This window comes from Epinephelus fuscoguttatus, linkage group LG9 (assembly GCF_011397635.1).
Source record: "Epinephelus fuscoguttatus linkage group LG9, E.fuscoguttatus.final_Chr_v1".
Lineage (NCBI taxonomy): Eukaryota > Metazoa > Chordata > Actinopteri > Perciformes > Serranidae > Epinephelus > Epinephelus fuscoguttatus.
The window spans coordinates 38,320,401-38,345,450 of record NC_064760.1 but is presented as its reverse complement, the minus strand read 5'-3'; the positions used below and the strand labels follow the sequence as shown (position 1 = coordinate 38,345,450).

The 25,050-nt window shown below is 39.7% G+C and overlaps 1 protein-coding gene across 2 annotated transcripts; it reads left to right on the top strand.

Moving 5' to 3' along the window:
• Nucleotides 1-12,578: 12,578 nt before the first annotated feature.
• LOC125894935 (cilia- and flagella-associated protein 100-like) lies at nt 12,579-20,840 on the top strand. Of its 2 annotated transcripts, none has more exons than XM_049586638.1 (16): nt 12,579-12,706; nt 14,295-14,379; nt 14,460-14,528; nt 14,624-14,724; nt 14,869-15,091; nt 15,174-15,238; nt 15,642-15,805; nt 15,894-15,974; nt 16,134-16,318; nt 17,257-17,341; nt 17,739-17,781; nt 17,916-18,070; nt 19,040-19,169; nt 19,343-19,545; nt 19,745-19,838; nt 19,982-20,840. In XM_049586638.1, exons 2-16 carry the CDS (start codon nt 14,361-14,363, stop codon nt 20,105-20,107), a joined length of 1,743 nt encoding a protein of 580 aa, XP_049442595.1. In that variant the 5' UTR covers nt 12,579-12,706; nt 14,295-14,360; the 3' UTR covers nt 20,108-20,840. The 2 variants fall into 2 exon arrangements, with proteins under 2 accessions (XP_049442595.1, XP_049442596.1); XM_049586639.1 differs by having other exon boundaries at nt 12,596-12,706; nt 14,298-14,379.
• Nucleotides 20,841-25,050: the final 4,210 nt, after the last annotated feature.

Sequence of the window (25,050 nt, the reverse complement as noted above, 5' to 3'; positions counted from 1 at the left end):
TCAATAATTAGCGAATAACTCGTTCCTTGTTACTGTACTTTGTGAAATGTTATTGTTAAAATTTTACTTTTGCTATGTTACATTTCAGTTCAGTTCAATTTTATTTATAAAGCCCAATACCACAAATCACAGTTTGCCTCACAGGGCTTTACAGCATACGACATCCCTCTGTCCTTAGGACCCTCACAGCGGATAAGGAAAAACTCCCCAAAAGAAAACCTTTAACGGGGGAAAAAAAACGGTAGAAACCTCAGGAAGAGCAACTGAGGAGGGATCCCTCTTCCAGGATGGAAAAGTATATTAGATAAATCTTAAATTTAGTAATAATATATTTAATATTTAATAAAATAAGCAAAACGAGCTGTAAACACAACACTGACATCAATATAATTTCATAAAGTGGTGAATGGCACACATATTAGCAAACTTAGCAAAAACTTTTTATATATTCAGCAGAAATGGAGCAAACTTTGCATTCATTGGGAGTCATGAGTACAATATTCAGTTTCCTTTTAGTTCTATTCTTGGTCTCCATCAGTTGTCTAAGGAACTATTTTGCTCATTAACTGGTAAATGTTAACTGCTATTACCAGCTCATTAGTTTATCCATGTACGATTGGTGCTTGGGGTTTATCAGAACTTAAAATCTTCAAATCAAACAAACCCCAGTCTGTGACCTGGGAGACTGTGTCCTGTGTGAAACCAGAAGTTAATCCAGTTATTTTAATAACAACATAGTGGGCTGATACGTGTAACATACTATTCTAGTGAAGTATGTAGATGTTACATCACAAACCTACTTATTTTAAGCCAACTGTGATGAATTTTTTTTTAACCTAGATATGTGCTTTTGTTTCCTTAACAAAAGGAAGTAAACCTAAAAGCAAAGGTTTTTTTTAGCTATGTTCCAAGTTTATTATAAAAAGGGACTGTATTCATTTAACAAGCAGAAACTGTACATTTCTTGTGAAAATGGAAGTTTACTTTGAAAGGACACAATGCACATAAGGAGCAGAAACTGACCCTGATGCCGGAGGTGTACGTAGAACATCACAGTTGGACATGTGGAGCCACTGACCAGGCGTGTTGGTATTTGTCAAGTGAATATGTGTTGGGAAACAATGCTCATGAAAGCGGTGAGCAACAACTAAAACAGTAAAGCTGTGGGTCATAAAACCAAAACAATGAGCTAAAAGATGCTAAACTGCCCTGTAGAGCTGAGGGGACATGCAGAGTCTGATGATAATTCTCTGTGGACTTGTCTCTATAAGAAGTGCTTTCATATTGCACATAGCCATTGATCCATTGTTAATATAAAAATAGAAATGAATGCACCTTTATGAAATTATTTTGTCAAAGTAACCTCAGTCAAATCCTAAAGGCATCTAATATAATTCAGAACTTTGGCAGCATCAGACTCTTTTATGGATCTAGGAGAAAAAAGGCAGCCCAAATTAGATCCTCAACTGTCACTGATTTTCACAACAGGATGTTTCATTTAGTGCCAGGCTGGCTATCATTTTTGATTAATCATGTTCCACTCAGACCGTATGGATAGTTTGACTGCAGAAATGTATTGGCAGATGGGTCTGGAAATGTCTAAATGTGCTCATGTTTCCACTATTTCCCAATTAAGGTCCCTACTTGAAAGATGTCCAATACTTGATGAGTCCAAAAATGTGATGAGCATTTGACAGGGTTTGGACATATCTGCTCTGAGTTATCATCTCATATTTGCACTAGGATTTTTGCCACTGTTAGATCATGGCATGGGGACTGATCGTCATGTCAGATTCATTTAGGACGGTCCAGTTACACTGCCCACACACACACAGTGCACCTCACAAAGCACTGACATTGATACTGGTGGAGGGCCTTCGGATGTGGCCTCTGACTTTACAAAATGGGGCTTTAACGCTGCATTTGACAAATAATAAAATGTTTTTAATGATGAATGGGGCAGTTTTAGCAGTGAATGGTAGTGTCATGCTGACAGAAAGATATAGAGGCGGAGACGGAGAGAAAAAACACAGGAAAATCTCAGAGGAGTCAAACGGCTGCCGAAAGGAATCTAACCCAAATCTCCTTCATTTTCCGTCCCCTGAGTGGCACAGCACTTCAAGGGAAACTGATTTGCATGCAATTGTCTTCTGATTAAATACCTAATCTATTTTTACACCTCAGTGATGAGACAGTCTTTGTTATGAGTCCTCTTCTAAACTGAGGACTTTGAGCACTAGTCCATACGTAGGTGAGGACCAGTAACCATAGATGCCCGTGAACCATTCAGCCATTACAAACTAGAGGTTAGCACAGCTTCTTTGAAAAATCGGGGCTTTAGCCATAGATGAATTACTGAATGGGCCTACAAGACAAAGGCCCAGGGGCCCAAAGTGCCGGGGGCCTTCACTCGCAAAATATCACTCAAATTAACAAATACCGACGAAGAGACTCAAAATGACCACAAAGAGACACAAAAACACCAGAAACAGAAAAAAATAAACTGAAAGAGAAACAAAATAACTACAAAAAGGGACAAAAAACCCACAAAGAGAGACAAAATGACCAAAAAAGACACGAGATTACCTCAGAGAGACATACAAAAAGTATAAAGAGACACATAACCCCAAAGAGATGCATAACGATAACAAAGAGACACAAATCAGCCACAAAGACAAACAAAGGAACTGCAAAGAGACTCAAAATAACTACAAAGGGGGCAAACAACCGCAAAGAGTAACAAAATGACTAGTGAGAGACACAAAAAGACCAGAAAAAGAAATAAAGAAACTGAAAGAGAAAACTTATAACTACAAAAATGGACAAAGCAACCACAAGAGACACACAAAATGACTACAAAGACAGACAAAATGACAAAATTATCTTAAAGAGACACATAACGATCACAAAATGACACAAAACTACAAAAGATGCATAACAACTACAAAAAGACACATCGGCCACAAAGAGAAACAAAGGAACTGCAAAGGGACACAAAATGACTACAGTGAGGGACAAAATGACCCTCACAGATACACAAAACCACAAAGAGATGCATAACAACAACAAAGAGACACAAACACAGACCATAACAACATACAAAGGAACTGCAAGAGACTCAAAATAACGACACAAAGGGAGTAAAACAACCACAAAGAGATACAAAAGGACTACAAAGAGAGAGAAAATGACCAAAAAAGACACAAAATGACTTCTAAGAGACAGGTACCAACCAGGGAGAGACTCAAAATGATCACAGAGACACAAAAATACCACAAAGAAAAACACAGAAACTGCTAAGAGACACAAAATAACTGCAAAAAGGGCAAAACCACAAAGAGACACAAAACCACAAAAAGATGCATAAAGACTACAAAGACATGTGAAACAAAACAAAAAACAGAGGCTATACCACCACAAAGTCTGTGTGTCTTGTTCCGTAGGAGAGGTGGTGGAACTTTTCCCATATCTGTACCCAGGGGCCAGTTGTCTTACAATCCGCCCACGGCTTTAGCTCAAGTGTTAGATTGGGTTGGCTATTAATTGTAGTGTTGGTGGTTTGATCCCCATCTCAACGTGTCGAGGCATCCTTGCGCAAGACACTGAACCCCACAGGATTGAACAGGTCACAGGACTGTTATCCTGCTTTTTACTGTCCTGTGGTGACAGATCTTAAATCTGGATACACGCAATGGAGACAGCAGGTGGTAAATTAAGTTGAATGTCCAGAGGAGCGCTATTTACAACACCACATTATCAAAGTCAATCACATTATCTCTTAAATCCCATCGGAAAGAAAACAAATATCGAAGTGTTGATGAAAGCATTAAAGACTATTATTATCCTCCCACGATAAATTAATTCAGATTCAGGACGATTACTGGGTTTAAATGAAGTAAATTTGTGGGCCAAGGTGAAAGAGCTCATTATCCTTCGTCATTAGTGGTTTAGTCCAAGAGGTGGATCCCATAATTCTCAGCAGGCTCAATGGCAATTAACTTTCCAGGGGTACAATCCATGTACTAGGCTTGTAGTTAAAGTACTTCCTACTGTGGTAAAGTCGGGATGTTAATAGGAAGGAACTGTTGATCAGGCAGAGACAATAACTGACAGTGTAGTATGGGCATACCGTAGAGTAAAATAGCCTCACATGTGTCAAGAGGAATGGCTCCTCAATTCTGCCAGATGGAATACAAAAACTTTCATTTCACCAGTTAAATCTTTTCCCCTTAAAACATCCTTTGGCTGCCAAATAGTCACCCGAGTGTCCAAGTACAGGCAGCATTTTCTCCAGACAAGACCAGGCGTCTGTCTGCTAACGAGTTTTTAATTATATGAGGATTAATTCTGCTGGGATCAAAGCTGACAGGCATGGACGGGTCCCCCCCCAAAATATTGTACATTCCCACAGCCAGAGGAACACATCTTTCACAAGAACCTCAATTTGCAAATGGAAATGTAAACAGGGAAGTATTAATTCATTAGGGCTTATGGGACTAACAAGAAATGCAATATTCTTCTAAGGACTGAAATAAGTTGAAGGTGTAGCATTTGTATGTCTTCAGCATCATGTTAAATTGATAATCTGTGACTTTTCTCTGTGTAACATGACTCAGTAATGATTCATCCCACAGCCAGTTTAAAGCTTTTACCTTTCTTACACATCTCTGGACAGACGTCTTGGCTAGAGTGCAGGTCGGGCTGCATATTCCTATCCGAACCAGACCCAAGTCTGAGAGAGTAGTAACTGAGTCCGACCCTAACCTAACACATATTCTGTTGTATTTGTCCAAACCGACCTGAGCCAGATGCAGTTAATGTAAACTGAGGATAAGAAAAGCTTAAATAGCCTTAGCGTTGTGTTCATACATTGTCACATAGGTAACAAACCCTAACACTGAACAAGAAGTAGCCCCATCAGTTTTATTAATTTCTACACTACATTTTCACCCAAAAGAACTTAAAGCACCATGTCAAGCAGGCAGAACCCAAACCTGAACACCATTCGAAAATATTTATCCTAACCCGGCCTGATTAGTCCCACGAGGTCCCTTTAAGTCCCGTCAGGATCAGGTCAGGTATCCACACTCTACTCCTAGCACACAAGAAGGAGGTGTTTTGGTTTTTGGTTTGTTTTAAAGTGTAGATTTATTTAGCCACTGGGGGCAGAGTGACTCCAAAACAAGTTGACAGACTCACAGCCCTGACATACTCTCGCCTTTTATAGAGTGCTACAGCAATGAGTTCTGAAACCTGGAAACGAGTTAGCATTTTAGCACTGCCAGTTCCCTCGTCATGAATTCAGTGGGTTTTTTGACTGAGTTTTTGGTGCAATGCCAGAAATAAGGTCTGTGGTTAGCACAAGCTTGAGACACTCACATTTTGTTGAATACCCCACTCATAAATTTTAAAGCCTTTATGTGTCTTAAAAAAGGCGGGTGGTAACACGTAGCTAAATGAAACTACAGAACATCACGCCAAACATGACTTTTCAGCCCTGTTGAGGTGGCAACGTTCAGTCATACAACTGTGGTGTAGTTTGTTTATAACCTAATTTTAGCTTCTTACTTCTGGCGACTGCATTTAGGCTTCAGTTATCATAAATGTGGTGTTCATTTGTGAAGATTAGCTTGCTGAACAAAACATGTAAGTATCATAAACTTTTGTTTGCCACAGATCTTATTTTCTAAAAAAAAAATCCAAAATCCAATTGAAAAGCCCTGTTGGCATTTTGATGAGGGAACCAGAGCAATATTCACTTCCGCATACCAGTGTTGGGCAACTTACTTGAAAGATTTAATCAATTCTTCATCACTGAAAATGTGCACATCTTTACCAAGTACTCATAGATAAAAGTAATTAGTCACATTAAACTTTGTTGTCAGGAAACACATTTCTCTTTTGGCAGAGGATAACATGTCCTGGACTAGTCTGTCCAACGAAGGTATAGAATTGAAACTTATATCAACTCCCCATCAAACTCCCTGTGAGACAGTGAACAAGCCGACATTACTAAGTAACGTGTTAACCCAGCGCTGGTCAAGTTTGAGTGAGCCTCGGTTTCAACCCAGTCTCACTCCAAAGTCGTCAACATCCGGTGCTTGGGCAGTGACTTGCAGCATCAGACACAGACAATAAAAGCCATCCTTTAACATTGGCGTGATACGGAGCCAGTCGCTGTTATAGTTTAGCAATGCCCAGCGGCATTAGAGGGAAATGCGGCAGGACAAAAACAAAAGTTAAGGCAGTGAAAGTCCTACCAGGCCGGGCAGGAGGAATGGCGGATGGGTCAAACACCGACTTATGTCCTGTAAGATTATAAAGCCAAACCCTGTTCATTTTCCCTAAACCCAACCACATATTTTTGTTGCCTAAACATATCTATGCATGTTTGTTGTTGAAGGAAAAAAACCCCATCAGTTTGTGGTGTTGAACTGACATCTGCATCTAAACATTATATTCCCTGTGAAAACAGAAGTGTATTTTGAAAGAAGACAATGCATGTAACAGGCTGAACTTGACACTGCGTCCCTGAACATCAACAGCCAACACACCCAGCATGTGTGTACGACATGCATGTACCTTGCATGTCATATCTAGATGTGGAAAGTCCATGTACAAACGTCAATGTATGATGAGGTTGGAGTGAGAATGTGTTGTTTTTCATCCTTTCTGGATAATTTCACAACCTTGAGTTACATTTTGATTTAAGAATATTGAGAACAGGGCGGCACGGTGGTGTGGTGGTTAGCACTCTCGCCTCACAGCAAGAGGGTTGATGGTTCGATCCCGGGTGTGGGAGCCCTTCTGTGTGGAGTTTGCATGTTCTCCCCGTGTCAGCGTGGGTTCTCTCCGGGCACTCCAGCTTCCTCCCACAGTCCAAAGACATGCAGATTGGGGACTAGGTTAATTGATAACTCTAAATTGTCCGTAGGTGTGAATGGTTGTTTGTCTCTATGTGTCAGCCCTGTGATAGTCTGGCGACCTGTCCTGACCTTGCCCAATGTCAGCTGGGATAGGCTCCAGCCCCCCCGTGACCCTCAAGAGGATGAAGCGGTTAGAAGATGAATGAATATTATAATCATGTGGTTACTATGAAGGCCTTTCTGGTGATATGAGAGATATACGCTGACGCTAAACGCCTCACCAGGTGGACTTTTGCTCACAGCACAGGGGTTCCGGGCAAAGCCAGCCCAGGGGGAAGCCATCTTCACTTGTTGATTTACACACACTCTCCACACTGCGGTGACACAGAGCTGGTTTAAAAGCATTAAAGTATCTCATTAAGGGAAAGATTACTACACTTGCTCTATGGGCCCGTGGATGCAGAAGATCCGGATAATTTTATAAATGTCAAACTTTTTTTTTTTGGGCCTCATGCACCACTGACCAACTTTTACAGAAATGAAAGAGGTCCTGCGTCCAATAGGGTAAAACCCAGCAATGCTTCACTCAGTTTACACCTGATTAGAGGTCTAATCAGCCAGGGTGACTGGAAACACCTGTCTGTCTGTGCAGAGCCTTTAATTTGCAAAATAACTAGTAACTATATCAGTCAAAGCAACAAGGTGGATTGATTTTTAATGCTGCACAATGTTCTGACTGCAGAGAAAATGTTGCTTAGGCAAATTTTCAGTTGAAATTCCCATCCAGGTTTAGTGCACTGAGCATGTGTGTAAAAATGTGTGTCGTTCATTTTGATTTAAATTTAGACTATGTCCCCTTTAAAGTCTTCTCATCAAATATTTCTTAAGCAGAGGAAAATGAAAATGTTAATACTCTTAGACCTTTCACAGGACCCTCTTTGCATAAAAAACAAGTATGAACTGAGCTGGCTCTGCTGATAGACAGACATTTGGAGGATTTGAATAATGTCTCAATTTCTGCGCTTTATGTCAAGCTGAAGATTCACTCATTTCCCCAGTAAATAATTATTCTGTGTAAACTGGCATTAGACATGCTTCTGAGTGTCCTATATTTAGAGAATGTCTTTCCAAATTCCCAATTCACAGCGCAATAATTCATTCAATTAAACAGATTGTCTTTGAGTACAGGAAAGGATCATCACAATACCAAATATAATCAATTGAGCATATTCATTACATTTCAAGGCTTTGCCAATCATGGCCCTCCAATATTAATTTCATATTTATAACTGACATGATTATTATTTCAAATACTTGACAAAAATACATGTACGAGTCAGAAAGTGAAGACAAAGTGTTCTCCCGCTGAGAGGAAGTGATGTCACAAATGAAAGGTACTGGTCAGGCTACATGCAATTAGAGATATTTGTTATTGCTGTCTGCTGGCTGTGCAGAGACATGAAGTCACACAGGTTATTCAGTTACCGCAATATTTTGTAAATCTAATGTTACTGGTTTGGGGTCATGTACATGTTCACATCAGGACATTAACAACATGACAGTGGTTCATATTTACTGACAATTCTGCACTCATGAGTTGGAGCTCTGCAGTTTGACCACTTAGACACTTATTTAATCCAAAATACTACAACTGAACCATTAATTATTCAATGCCCACACAAAATCCAACCTTATCATTATCTCATAATCATCTCAGTCACCAGATAAAATTGTAATACAGTTTTAGAGATATCTGGGTCAGTGAAGCCGTCCTAAAGAAAAAGAAATCATGTCTGCAGCCTTTGCTCCATTGTGCTTAGTATGAGGGAAACTCGTTGAATTTAACTGGGATTCACATAATAAAAGTAATCCTGGCATGGTTCACTTCGAGCCAAATTTCTTTGTCAAAATATGGCAAAGATCAGCAAATCAAACTTAACTTCAAAACTGTTGTTACAGCAATAAAAAAGGCAAAAACAAAGCAAAAAAATTCAGAACAGAAACACTGACCTCTGATACCTTTAATCCTGTAAAAAGGAAAGAGCTTTTCTGTCAATGTGCTAAGACTTTCTGTTGGGTTCTTCATGTGGTTGTGTTTCTTTCGTTTTTATGCTCGCCTAGTTTCTGTAAAGTACTGGCATTTTTATTTGCATCATTTGAGCCGATTACATGTCACAGCCATTTGTATCCAGAAAGCTGATTTCTGTCGAGATTACTATTTAGACTTAGTTTACAGCTCAGAATAATGTTTTTTTTTTTAACACTGTAAACAAATCATTGGCAATCTGTGGTAAATTATTCTAAACTTCCCCTTATGTGCCCTTTTCTCCCTACTTCATCAGTGATCCTGCCAGGTGTTATTATTTGGCCTCAATATGGAACTTCGGAGATGCAATTACATAAAGTTAAATACTTTTCATACCCAAGTCACTTAACATATGTTTTAAAGTTCTGCAGTATAAGCTAGTGAGTCAGCCTTGAGTTCTGAATATTAACTGAATATCACTCTGTAAAAACCTTTGACTTTAACCTAAGTCATTACACAAAGTGAAACAAGAATTTTAAATTTAGCTTTATCCAGTGTTCAGATTTTTGTTGTGGAAATGTACACAAACTATCACATATTCAGTTAGGTAATGCCTCATTTGTGTACTTAAATATAAAATTTTAGAACACTTGTAATATTGAAAATAAATATCTTTATGTCAGCAATCTACTGGGAAGTTTCATGTTGGTATTTATTAATTAAAACTGTACCCTATTCACCTGTAGTGTCTCCCCTGAAGCATAGCCTCATTAGTTGTTTTCATTAGCAGTCATTTAGAAGTTATTAAACTGATGATTCTGTTGGAATCAATTGTTGTCTTGGAAATTGCTTTGGAAAAAAAAAGTGTTAAATTTATCGTCCTAATAAGAACAGACTGTATGAGGGACAGCAGTAAGGCCTCTACTCTGATAAATGAAATGATAAATTATTTTATTCATCTTTGTTTTAGCCATTTTCAACACCTTTTAATAGACCCGTTGTCTGTCTCCACTTATTTGGTTTTGTTTTCAATTAGTTGGAATAATTAAAGCAGCTGTTTAAAATAAAAAACTATCTCATATCTGACCACACATACAGCAGGACTGATGGCATGAAGGACATCACCTGTGTTGTCCTGTATATCATATAAAAATGATTCCATTTCTCTGAAATGTTTCCCATAATGTAGTCTGACTCACAGGATGTAGACTGGAGCTGTAATCCTGCCATTGGACAGCTGATTTCAGCCAGCATGCTCCTTTCCTTTCACTATCTGCATGTTACAGTTTCCAAATCACCTTCGCTACAAGAAATAAAAACACAACTTGTCAACGCACATCCAAAAATTCCAAACTCTGTAACGCAGGACTCTTGTGATCGATGTTGATCCAATGTCTGACACGGCCAGTTGGAGTTATTTTGCCACATTTTTTAACTCTAGCAGCAGCATGCGCCAGTGATAGTGACTCCACCAATGTACTGATCTGTCACACTTTATTCAACCTTTTGTGATATCATCGTAATAATGTTCTGTTAGAGCCACCTACAGCCAGTAAATCCACTGTGGTTTTTAGAGGTCCAGTGAGCTACTCCAGAGCTAAAATACACTTAGGCTTCACGTCAAGGGCACCGATTATCAAATTCTGTTTGTCTTTTTTTATTACTAAAAGGTAAATAACACAGTGACATACAACTGTTAATGTTTTTTGAAGCTTTTCCTTTATGAAGCCATTTTAATAACAGTGTTCACCCCCCCACATGCAAATGTTCCACATTCAACCTGACACTATTTTGCAAGAGCACTGTTGCTCCATCCTTGCTCACTGTGGCCCATGATTACTGTGATTGGCTTAAAGAAACAAAAACAAACCACAGCGTTTTTTTCCCCCCCCCCCATGTAGCAGAAAGATAATCAGTGATTCCAGACCTTTCTCTGTGGAGATCGGCCTGGCTATGCAAGACTATAACTTCATCATTGGTGCGTGCATTTGTTCCTTTTCAAGGTGTTGTATACATTGGCTTGAAATGATTCTGGGCAGACACTAACATAGTTTAGTGAAGTGAGTTGCAGCAGACATGTAGAACAGCCTAACTTGATAAAATGCTGTCTCAGTTTGGCGCCCTGCAGCACAGTCACATGGACCTGAGCAGCTCAGTCTGCAGCTCACAGCCGCCTCAACAGCTGCCTGACTGTGTGGAAGCTCCAACTCTGCTCTAATGTGTTTCATGTTTCATGACAGAATGTCAATGCTGCTTTTTGACTCCGCCACCTAAATTCACTGCATGACATGAGGGAGAGAATTAACTTTTAAGAACCTGTCCATCTCGCATTTATTATTAGCAGACTCAAAATTAATATGTTGCTTTCTGTTCTGACTTTTTTTTCTCCTGTGAGTATCTGGTCATAAAATGATGTGCATCTGTTTTTGTGTTTACTGAGGGTGGTGATTTTAATTATGTTTAAAGAAAAGCTGTCGATGTCACTATGCATAGAAGGCTGACTGTTCACCTCTTATATAATAGCAAATATCCACTGTCTTTGGGCTACAAAGCGGAGGAGGCGGAGGCAATCTGTAATGCTCAAACAACCCATGCAATGCTGCAAGAAACCAGCTGCTTACCATCTTATCTACATTGTAAGACAGTGATACTGTATGCAGGGCAGCTTTCTGGGAAACTGAACGACAGGACTGGCTTCAGGAACATTGTTTTTGTTAAAACTGAGAATAGTCGTGCCTGTGCCACAAATCTTGTGAAGACATGACAAACATTTATGGAAACTTGGAATTGCAAAACAATCTTCAGCATGAAGATTTGCTCTGGATTTCCAACTTTCCATAAATGTTTGTCATGTTCTTGCTTTAGGTTTCCTTTCCATCCGTGACGAGCGTCAAACTGTTCCTCCAAATCTGAATTAAACATCATTCCTCTCTCCTTACACAACATGCCCTCTTCTGCTGTGAGAGCCAACACTCCTCCATGTGTTTGCATTACTTTAGCCTGACAATCTGACACTGGGATTTCCTACAAGCAAGTGTAGTGTGTGGGCTGCTTTGTTGAGCTGAGATGTGCAGGGTCATGTGTGGATGCGTGGGAGGGAATGTACAGTATCAGGTTCTAAGTATATTCACTGGTACACAAACTGAACTATCAGAAGTGTTGGCACGGCAGCTAAGTCAACTTAACTTAAGAAGAAATTATCACTCATATAAATGCACTACTCACTATTATTACAAACATGAATGTCTTTCTACAGCATCTCTTATAGTCCTGGGATCTGGGTTTCTCCACCTAGGAGGGCCACCCAGCACAGGAAATATGATGTTCTGCCTAAACTGCATGATCTGTCTCTGCCATCTAGTGGAGGATTAATATGACCGGCCCACAGGATTGATGAGACCTCCCTCCTCTAACTCTGTAACTGTTAGTTAGGCAGCCAACAAACCATAGCAAAATAAACACATAATGTTATTTTAAAACCTTTCAGTTTATCTTGTTTGATGTATTTTTCAATCATTATTTTTTATAGTCACCAAATAATCAATGAAAGACTGAAAGACAATTTTTAAAATTATAACACAACGAATTAAAAAAAAAGCTAGTCTTTTGACAGTTTTCGAGCATAATGCATTCAAGCTATGAAATCCAAATTAAAAGAGAGGATTACCAGGAGACCGTGAAGGCAACAGTAACCATGGCAACAGTACATACACAGAAAGCCCAGCCAGAGGAGCGAAGTTGTGAGCTGCATTTACTTTAACTTTATAGCCAAGTTAGCTGTTCAACTTCTGAGTGTGAACAGCACTATCAGGCGGTAGGTTGAATTTATTATTAACAATACATGAAAGAAGTGTGTTAAACAGTTAGCTTCATGCTAACCTGTACAGTATGTAAAGCCAGTTTGTTTAACACGAGAGACAGAAAGCCGGAGCAAACCTGTAACGTAACTGAGCTAGTTTGGCAAGTTAACAATTTAGCTGACTTCCAGAATAAAATGTTTTAATTTACAAACGTGATATGTTGCTAAAATACACGGAAGCTCATCTGAAGGAGCTGAAATTGTATATTCAGCTAATAAACGTTTTCTAAACTGGTGCTACATTTTGTCATAAGCAGCTATCTTATGTCCAAAATCAGTCGGCTAACTATTTTTCAAAACAAAGTTACCGTATAAAGAAGTTAGCATTAGCCTACTTTAGAGGAAGAAAACAACCAACAGTGAGCCTTATCTACGTGGCAAGAATTCATTTGGGTTCTTTGGGACAAAAATTAGCCGTATGCGTGTCTTGTCAGTCCCCATGTCCTCCTCTCTGTAACATTATCTCTCTGTACAGTCCCATGTTGCCTTCAGGTACCCACCACCATACAGTATATACAGCAAATCAGATATGGCAGCGGCATTATACCTTGCCTAAATTTCAGTACTTTAGTACAATTATGTAATAATAATAAAGTTATTTGATTATAATATGATATAAATAATTACTATAAATTAATCAGAGTTATTAATTATGAATAATTCTTGCACAATTAATGTTTAATGCAAATATGCACCTTTTTAGCACAATATAAACTAAAATAACAAACTAGAGTCTGACACTGGGTCTCTCTGCAAGAGGGTTTGGAGCAGTGATGTCAAACATACGACCTGTGGGCCAGAACAGGACCACTAAAGGGTCCAATCCAGCCCACTGGATGACTTTACACAGCTATTATTAATGCACTTGTAAAGGCTAAGAGGTGCCTGGTTTCAGGAACAAGTTTAACAGTGAGTATTGTTCATGTAAAATGCTGCTTCAGAGGCTTTTCACCCTGAGCAGAATACAGCTCTCTGTAATAACAGAGAATACTTAATACACTGTGTAAAGTATTAACAACCAGCAGCTTCAAATTGGAGTGTATATGGCCCATGACCTAAAATGAGTTTCACACCCCTGGTTTAGAGGTTCCAAATATGTTATGGAATAAGATAATTCAAATAATTTAGTAAATTAAAAGATCCATATACCAGTAATCCAACCTGCAGGTGTTTTTGAATTTTGCCCGATTGGACCTCTTTTAGCCACCTTTATGATTATTATTATAACATTTGATGACAGCAAGTGTCTCGCTACATGTTTCCACCCAACACAGGTGTGTGTGTGTGTGTGTGTGTAGAATCTTTAATAATAAAATATATTTTAACCAGAGAATGTCCAGTCACAAATTGGAAGTTGTAAACGTCATTTAGTGCTATCTGTTGAAATATGTCTAGAAGTTGACACTGACACAAAAAGCAGGCAGGAGCTCCAGAGCTGAAGAGCCTTGACATCAGATAGTGACAGGTTAGAGGTGGGAACAGCCAGGGGTAAAAGTTTAAAGTGCATTGCTTAACTCAGTTTTGCTTTGACAAACTTAAATAGTAGTAACCTGCAGCCAGATGAAACGCTGAGCCACTGCAGTGCCAGATGCCCAAAGTAACCTGAGAGATGTCCTCACCACATCCCAGTAAGTATTTGTTATAGTGCCATGTGTCACACCTCAGGCATGTTGTTAAGTCAGTCAATGATTGATCATGTTTTCAACAGAGGGAGCAGAGATTTCTTCAGGCAACATTGTTTCAGAGACTGACAGTGCTGCCAAATCCCATAAATCAGGTACAGCAGGCAGTGATTGATCTGTGAAAGAGACAGCAGAAAAACTGAAAATGTTGAAAACTAAATGCATATTTTTTTCATTACATTGTGTGCAGATATGAAGAGGAGGAGGGAGACTCGACAAAGCCCATTCAAAGTGCCAGACAGTAAAAGCATTTTCCTGCTGAGTGTAAATGAAAGAGGGGAGCGAAAAGAGGTTGGTGTTTGTTTGAGTACAACTGTGTGAATATAAAGAAATGTTTTCACACACACTTCATGATACTTGTATGACACAGTGTCTGCAAAGAGAAAAAATCAATCACCATGTTTAAGTCCTGCTGCTGTTCTTTTTCATGTACAGGAGATGTGTAAATTCCTGTCTTTACCAATTGATGAGAAGACGACCCACGCTGCTCAAATGATAGCCAAGCTGGGGAAAGAGCTGGAAGAACAAGTGGAGGAGGAAGAAGAGGAGGTGGAAGAAAAGGAGAAGATGAAGAATCAAAAACAAATCAAGACTAAGACAGTTCTCCCTAAACAAACACCCAGTAGACATGAGCTGAAGATGGCCATGATGAAACGAGGTGACTGAAGAGAGGTGTAGACTGCACGCCATGGCTAACTTGCTACTGTAAATGTTAACTGTTGTCTTTCCTGTGTCTCCAGAAAACATTACAAAAGAAAGCAAACATGATTTAATCTCCATGGAACGGCAGAAGGCGGTGTTGGAGGTAAATGATTTCAAGAGCTGCTGTGATCTTTATAAATGTTTTATGGTGAACTTTCCCGGTGTTTCCACCATTGATAGTGCCACAAAAAACTATTGTTTTTACCAACACATTGCTGTGTTTCTTGCTGGTATGGCGCTGTGAAAACCAGTTGTTTTTTACAGAGATGTCACAGCAATTCCTGCCAAGATGATGCCACCCAAACTGGTTATTTTAAGCCAAAACATCATTTTCTCATAACCATAGCCAAGTGTAACATATGCATGGTTTGCAGGAATGTACAATGACAACATTTTTTCTGGCATTTGGGTTGTGGGTAAAGTTGACGCCAGAAGGAAGAATGTCTTAAATTAAAAAGTCTTGCTTCGCCCTTCTGCTTCATTTTCCCCTATTCTTCTTTCATCAGTTATCTCTGATGACAAAGAGGTCTGAGATTTTGAGGATGGACAAAGCCATTGCAAAAGAGGAGGCACAGCTGAGGCAGCTTGAAAAGATTATTGAGAGAGACAACCTAAAATTTGAAGAGTTCCTCAGGGAGAACGAGAAGAAATCTGTGGAGGCCAGAACATTGTAAGAAGCATTAAGACATGTCATTTTGGCTTCACCTTGGACATTTAAAGAGTCACACTGCAAGTGGTTGTCTTTTCTTTGATGTCAGTTTTGAACAGGAGGCCAAGATCAAACAAGAGAAGAATGCAGAGATCAAGAAACTGACTGCTGAAATAGGGACCATACAAAGGTAGCACTCTGATAATGCTGTATAAAAAATGTATGAGAGTGCACATTACCCATGTTTTAGTGTGTAAACGATGCACTGACAACTATAAATAAGAGTGAATAAATTTGGAGGGACAGCGTTAAGTCTTGTGGATTTAAATCTAGTCTTCCTTTTTCACAGTGAAATTGCCAAATTTGAAGAAATCCTAATAGACTACAAGAGATACAAGGAGCTTCTGTTCCAGCTGTCTCCTCCAGAGTGGCAGGAGGCCCAGAAGACCAAGGCTTTGAAAGCTAAAGTCCTGCCTGGTGGAGACGCTGGGGACAAGCAGAATGGGGAGCTCGAGGAGTCAGCTGTTAAGAACGGCAAGTACAAAACCAAGTAAATTACCAGAAATAGATTATGAGGGCCACAGCACTGCAGGTTAATATCCTGATATTGTTGTTTTTAAAGGGACAGTTCACCTCCAAATCAAAAATACATATTTTCCCTCTTAACTGTAGTGCTATTTAGCAGTCTTGGTTGTTTTGGTGTGAGTTGCAGAGTGTTGGAGATATCAGCTGTAGAGATGTCTGCCTTCTCTCTAGTATAATAGAATTAGATGGTACTTGGCTTGTGATGCTTAAAGCACAAAAAATACATTTGAAAAACTCAGCAGCAATGTTTCTTTCCAGAAATCATGACCTGGTTACTCAAAATAATACACAGACCTTGTTGTGAGCAGTTTGATATAGGACCTCTTTTCTTCCACACCAGCCAACTGTATCACCGCACAGAAGGAAGAGTGCATCTACTGGTGGACAAGAGGTTCATGCTCCATGACAGCGTGAGATGTAAACATTAATTGTATCCTTCTTGGCTGAGCTGTAACATTAACTAGCTTAGTGTAACTAGCCATAGATGAGGCTTGCATCTGCGCAGTTATATGGGTGATGGGTGTAGTTCAGCAGTTAGAATATAGTTCCTACATGAAACTGCTCACAATAAGGTCTGTGGATTATAGTAACCGGGTCATGATTTCTAGACAGAGACATTGTTGTTGAGTTTTACAAATATATTCCTTTGGTGCTTTGAGCACCACAAGCTGAGTGGCATCTAGTTCCATTACACTGGAGAGAAGGCCTACAGCCGATATCCCCAACACTCGGCAACTCACACCAAAACAACCAAGACTGATAAATTGCACAACAGGTAAGAGGAAAAATGTGTGTTTTTTACTTGGGGATGGCAGTCTAAGGAGCGCTTTATTACAGTGAGTGTGGAAAGTGCTCTTTGTGTGATTTGAATGATACCATGAATGCAGGTTTGGAGAGCAAAGATTCCAGTCCAGGTCGAGAGCTGCCTTCCATGAAAGAGACCAGACCTCCCTCAGCCCATAGCAACACACAGTGAGGAAACACCAACACACTCTCCTCAATCACAACACTGATGGTTGCTCTGCTGCATATTCAGTATTTATCTTTTACATTCATACACAGTGATGTGGTGCTAAATAAGGTGGGTAATTCCTGACTTCCATTAAGTGTTTCAGTATAAGGCAAAAAAACAGAAATATACCTTCACCAATCAGACATATGTTCCTGTATAAAGATCTTTTTTTCCTTGTGGATATACACTAAGTTTATGTGGTCATTTACACATATTTTCACAATTAATTTTCTCTCTGTTGTAGCAAACAGCATGCTGTTATCAGTTGGAACATCTCGCAGTAAATTTGTTTAAAAGCGTGTTTACATGCTGCTAAGAAAACTTTCTTCTGACTCCACACTCCTTCTTTGTGTTCAGGATCACAACCTCTAAACTGGATAGCGACAGCTCAGAATATGAGGTTCGTTTTCCTAAACTGGACATTCAGTTCTCTGACTTAACACCTCTTTTTATCTCTCAGTATGTATTAATTTATTTATTTTTGCAGTACTCACAGTGCTTCTGTCTTGCCCACCTTGTTTATTACATCTGTAGGATGAGCCGGAGCTGTACTTCACTGATCCCCAGCAGCTACTGGATCTGGTGACAGAGCTGACAGACCACAACTTGTCCCTTATTCAGAACTCTACAAGGGTGGAAGAGACACTGGAAGAGCTTCGAGAGTCCATGGAGACAACCAGGAAGAAGATGTAAGGATCCTGGGTCAATGCTCTGTGATTCAGAGATTTTCACTTGTTGTTGTTGTTTTGTTTTGTTTTTTTACTGTTGTCTTGCTTTAAAAGGGGCACTGGTTTGCTCTCCTAAACTCTGCATGTGCCTTATGTTTTACTTGGAGTTGTTATGTTTTCAGTTCAGTTTGTTTGTTGGTTTTATTTATCTGTTTGTCAGTGGGGTTACAGAAAAACAACCGGTCTGATTTTCATGAGGGCACAAGATATGTTAAAATGATGTGCAAGCAACACGAAAACAATGCCAATGTAAAGTCTATTACAAACGGTCGCAGTTTCAAACGTTGTGAAAAGGTCGCAGATTTGTTAAGTTTCAGGAAAGACGAGCACTTTCTTTGTCTTTATGTACAGGACGTCTGACATAAACGTATGAAGTATCATAAAGTACCTTCACTAAGTACTTTGCGAAGTTGTGTAAAGTCTGTAAAGTCACCTAACTGTGTTGACTTTTCATTTCGCACGGGCAACAAACTACCTCTCCTGTCCACTCTATGTAAACTTTCTCACTCTTTATACTTATTTTGTGTGTCCACTACGACAATGGATCCTTAAGAGTTAAGAGTTTGTGTCCATGTCACGTACATCTATGAGACTGGGCTGGGCATTTGGCCTTAGTGGACGAAAGACAATACATCCTAAAATCCAGTAAGTTGTAGTAACGTCTAATAGTGACAAGACATAGGCAATTGTAGAAATACGATGACTCTGTATCACATTCCACATTCATGGGTACCATTAATCATCCAGGGTAGCCTGCACGTGTAGCTGCTCAAACGTCATACAGAAAAACAGGCGTTATAAAGTGCTTATTTTACATATAGTGGTTGTGGTAACAGTTATGCACATCATAGAAGACTGTACTATTGGCCTTGGTGGATGTCTGCAGTCCGTGAATATCCTTTTGGTAACCTTGTTTTTTTCTGTCTGAAGTGAAAAGGATGAAGAGCAGCTAACACTGCAGATAGCCGACATGAACCAGAGAATCGACATAGAGAAGGCAAGAGGCGCCAAGCTCAGACAGAAGGTTCAGCTCCATGTTTCACTGAACACAGAAGACCAGGTAAGGAAGCAGAATGTGTTAAACTGCATTTTAATCCAAGATCTGAGCAACAATCACCCAGACATCATGTACAGTGGCATTAGCAGTTGTAAGCGGTATCTGGTGTCATTATCTTCTCTCTTCATTTTTTTCCCTCCTCTTTGATCTACTCCATATCCTTGTTGTGCTTGCAGGATGTTATGTTGGATGCTCTGGGTGAGAAGGTGGTAGAGGTCCATCGCTGCTGCGTGGATGACAGGATTACCAACCTCAGCACCTTGGAGAAACTGGCCAATATTGAGAATCGCATGTCTTTACTGCTGCAGGGCCTTGAGAGCATCCCCGAAGAGAACTTAGAGATAATGAAGAAGATCAAGGATAGTGAGAGGAGGAGCAGGTATGTCTCAGTGACATTACCTTCAAGAAAAAGTTGATTGAGCAACAAATTCAAGTCAAAAGGAAATGGCATTCATCACAATATAGCTCCTGAAATGCATTGCATTGCATGTTTTTTCTCAATATATTATTTCCAGACTTGATTTAATACAGTTATTTAAAAAGAAACAACTGTCTTTCTACTGTACACCATGTTGCAGGCAGCGTGAGGAAAAGCTGAGAGAGCAGAGAGAGAAACAGAAGGACAGGATGAGGAGGTACTTGGAGAGATCTCTGGCTGACTCCAAGAAAATAGTAAGTCATTTGCTGCATTTATAAAGTGTGGCTCTGGGTGAGAGTTAGGTGAAAACTGTTGAAATACATTACAGCTCACATTGAAATGAAAACCTGACTGAAACTGGGTTTACAATTAAAGTAACTTGCACATTTTCTTTCAGACAGGGAGAAAGCTCATGCCCAGATGCAAACCTGTTGCCCAGAAAGTCAAAATCAGGAATGTGGACGACACCTCTGCTGAAGATGAGATGCATGCCTACCTCTTCAGCTCTGAGGATTTAGAGTAAAAATAAGACAATTACGTTAACAAAAAAGAATACATCCACATTAGCTGAAATGTTAACACAATGATTGCATGATATAGTATGATGTGTGATAGCATACGTGTATTACTTTATTTAATTGGATATGGATAGTAGCATTAGAGTTGTAACAAACATTTATGCACAAGGAACAGATGCACTGTTTTAATTGCTTTTAGAAATGAAAGCAATTTTTCACCTGTCCAGGAGGCTTGTTAAAAACAGCAGTACATCCATAAATACATACACAAAAATACATACACATTTAGGGTACATACAAAAAATACTGGTATGTCTACAGAGGTAGGCTATTAGGTTTGAAAACAAGATTGTTTCTCTTTTAGCCATGATTAAATTCCTCTGTTGAAAACATTGGAAATGTGTAGCATTGTTAATTCAGTTAGACAGTTCCATAGTTTTGCCCCTTCAAATGGGCGGTTCACCCTAAAGTCAAAAATACATATTTGCCTCTTACCTCTTATTTATCACTCTAGATTGTTTTGGAGTGAGTTGCCAAGTGTTTGAGGTACCAGCTGTAGAGATGTCACACTAACAAAGGTTTTCAGTTACAAATCAAATGTTTGTTTGCACATTTTAATGTATTCATACAAAATGTTTTCTCACATTCATATATGATGATACACAGCTACAATACTTGAACTTACTTTGTTTCAGCGTAAGTGGTTCATTAAAGGAGGGCTCAAATGATTTCAATAAATGTTCTGTATGTAACTTTTTTATCATTATTAATTTTTTTTTTTCCAATGTAAAAAAAAAAGAAACACAGTTTAACCCGTCTTTCTCGGTGGCCTATAACAGCCTGTAGGCCTCGCCTCTCTGCAGGGCTCTGGACTGCGACCAAAATGGTCACATATGCAACCATTTTTTGCGAGTGTGCAAGTTAAAATATCATGTGGTCGCACTCAGGCAAGTGCATGTCTCTAAGGTGACAAACAAAGTGACAGCGAGCTCATAACTGGGTCTCACGTGGGTGAAATGCACATCAGCAGGTCCACCATACATTCATCAGGTGTATGAAATATCAGTATCATCACAGCTTTGCATTTTTATAAACAATGATTATCTGCTCATCCAGCTTGTCACGTATGTCATGATGTGTGTTTTATACACAGAGCTGACAAAATAGTAGTGGGAGGCCTCTTACAGTATGTGTCTGACAGACCAATTGGATCTAAGATTGCTGAGTCTGCATATTATGGGATGTTTCAGGCGACAAGGTTAAGCGGCGAGTAAAATATAGCAGCCACATGTTCGTCACACAGTAATGTGTCACACAGTATTATTTTGTGTAAAGCAAACACTAAAGTTACATCCAGTAACAGACAGCTGAACATTACCAGTGAAAACACTGTTTTGCAACTCAAGTGTAGAGGATTGTGATGCTTATTACAACTTTAGTAATATCTGCTGCCTTGCGTCAGACACAAAGTACTGCTCACTCACCGGAGCAGCTGCTCTAGTCTCTTGGCCCCTCTGTGGCACGGCAGCCTTCAGTGTTAACAGGCTATTTACTTATGTGTAACCTGCCAGTGGAGAAGTAAGAGAAGTGGAGCCCAATATCCCAGGGAAATCAAAGGTTGTCATGTTATGTGTGTTCCCGAGTGCTTTCCCCTCTTCAGCTCTGCTACAGCTTTAAGTGCAGCAGTAGCTAACATTAGCAAGCTAACTAGCTAATTCTTGTCACATTTGTGGTCTGATAAACAGTTAATCCATCAAATTCAGTGCCCCATGTCATAAAATCAGCATTGAAGTGTGAAATATATTGTGATATCGTAGTTTGAGCAGGCTAATTGTAACTAATGTTAGCTTGCTTGCTAACACAAACAAACTGCTATCTAGCTAACGTAGCAAAATACTGTCTTGAGTGATTAATGTCATTTAATTAATCCAGACTCCAGGCTTGATCTGGCTGGCAAATTGGCTGTCTTGCCATTTACAAATTATTTTATCAATTAATGTTATGAAGCAATCAATACCAAATCAATACAGTAGCCTATAGTTTAGTTAGTTAGCTGACTACGTTTGCTCACTAACATTATCTCTAGCAAAATGTGGAAGTTAATATTAGTTAGCTAGTTTGTCAAAGTATTTGCTAACGTCACACTTGATATTAACTTTTGTATTATGACAATCTGTAAATTTAGCCAACAATAAATGATGTAACGTTACAAAGTTTTTTCTACTAACATTAGCAAAGAGCGATGCAGTGACAGCCAACAAGCTAACCCCAACCTGAGCTAATGTTAGCAGTTTGTCAGTTACTCTTACCTGATCTAGTAAACTGATGTTACATGGAAGTTTAAATTGAGTTAACCCAGCTGTGTCTATTAAGTATTGAAATCTACATAATTCTTTGAGAACAAGTAAGATATTTCAGTGCAAATTTTAAACAGAGCAATAAAGTTAATCATCACTATCTAGTACATTCACTACCACAGCATGCAGAAACAAAGATACTTCAAGCAAAAGTAGATATACATCCTTGCACTTGAAGGTAAAATTCAATATTTGTTGGCTTGGAGCCTATTTTCCCATGTTTTTGTATCTAAGTGACTAATGGGAGACAATTTTTTTTAAACTGGTCCGGTATTGAGGGAGACTGCTCCAACCACAGCAGCAACACAGGCTGTAAAGTATTCCCTACAGCCAATAGTCTTCCATCAATTTGCGTCCTCTAAAAGTACTTGTTTTTGCCACTGACAGGCTCAGATTCTTATTATAAGAAGTGTCTGATGACATTTCGGAAAGGATCCTGCAGAAAAATTAAATGTTTTTTCGGTAGCCTTTGCTGCTCTTCTCAAAATGACTTATTGCAGAAAATGACTTGTGGCAGAAAAAACAACAGTGCAAAGTGGAGAGTTAGAGAGGAGTGCCAGCAAGAGTTTGTTGTGTTGGAGAACAGAAAGTGTAAATTAGTGTTATCTAATGATTTTGAATATTTTTAAATATTTAGCTGATTGCAGCAATGTGGAAAGTGTAAAATTTCAGAATGAGACTTCTCCTTGAGTGAGACTTGGTTACACACACTAACAAACACACCGCATCAGCAAAAGGTAAGGAAAACTGTTTTTGATTGTTGAATGGTGGGAAGATGAATCGAGACAACTTATGAGCGTTTACGTCATTTCTCGGCTTTGGAATGGAATGGAATCTGGTGGGTTTGGTGATAGAGATTTCAGGGCTGTTTCTGCTTAAACAAAAAGGAAATTTTAGGACAAAAGAACACAAATAAAGAAAAACATTACAAGAACATTAACACATAGAGTGAGATGTGGTTATTGCTACACACACACACACACACACACACACAATGTATTATCTAAGGTTAGCAGAGTCAGAGTCCGGCCTGCATGGTATTATATAGTCCATCCATTTCTTCCAGTGTGAAACAAATAGGTCCCTCTTGTAATTCACATCCGCTATCATTAGGATCTCTCTCTTTAAATGAAAGAGTCGACCTCTATGGGAATCATTGGGGCAACTACGGATTTCCCCAACTCCTCAAGAAACAGGCGCCTCCTAAACAGTTTCCTCTGGTTCCAGCTGGGATCCACCGCGATAAAGAGGATGAAAGTATTATAGGAGGAGACATCCAAGATGTTGCAAAAAAGGGTCTGTGGCCACCTGCAGGACCTCATGCAGGACGACAGCTGTAGGTGCCAACAAGCTTCAAAAGAAAAAGAAATGACTAAAGAAAAAAAATGAATTAATACAAATATTCTTCCTCCACAGAAATACAGACCATCTGTCATTTATTAGAGAAATATATCAAAAATACTCAATAAGATGAACGAAATAACCCATGGCTGTATCAGAAAATTACATGTATTGAGCAACAACAAAGTAAATTTAAAATTGCAAATAATTAATGTGTAATGGCACATACTTTATCCAGGTTGTCAACTGCACCTTTTCAGTGGTTGTAGTCAGTCCCAATCTTAGGCTTCTTCTTCGGTCCTTCCTCCACTGCTGGCTCTCTGTGTTTGGTGCTGAGCAGCAAGACATTCCTCCCTCTCTTTGGCATGTAAGACACAGCTGTTTGGGTGCGAGTGAAGGCGAACACTGAGGACAGCAGTTCTCTCAGCTGGGTCTGTAGTAGCTGCGGGGAGAGCTCCGGCTTGTTTTTTTGCAAGGTGCCCACCAGGGTCATTTTCCTCTTCCGTAGCTCCTCCGCCAGCGGAAACGAAATAAAAAAATTATCCACTGTGACAGTGTGGCCCTCAAGTCCCTCCGTCAACTCAAGGACCACTCACATCCCTTGGTTAACCTCTCTCTGCACCCAGATACCTCCTGGTATACACTTGCATTCTCCAGGCATATGAAGTCTTTCCATCACAGATTACCCAGACTTTCAACCCATACTTGACAGGTTTGCTTGGGATGTATGTACGTCACATACACCTCGACCTGGATTGAAAAGGAGGGGGAGCCGTTGCTCCACAAATCCCACAAACCCGGGATGGCAGCCGTCTTATCCCCCCGTTGATGCGCTTGTTTTACTCAGGCGGTCGTCGAACCTGAGGGCCATGCTGATCTGCTGGAACCTCCTCTTGGACATTGTGGTGCGAAATATTGATCGTCCTGTGTCCTCAGCCCAGTGACTCTGTGTCCCAGCATCTTTTCTCAGCAAGGAAGAGCTCAAAGGATGCCTGGGCTCTGAGGTCAAAATTGGGGGTGGAACATACCGCAGTCTCTTCAGGGGTTGGAGCCCAGATCAGCTGCCCATTTCTGGATTTCGAAACATCCTCCTCCTCCTTCTCCTCCTCCTCCATGTCCTCATTTTAGCTGGAGGTGGAAGACCCATCATGATCAAATTCAGGTGAAGCCTCCCTTGATTTCTCCTCACTGCCTGTTTCAGTCTGCTGGACACCTCCTCCTTGCCCTCAGAGGACTGCAGGACAGCAGTC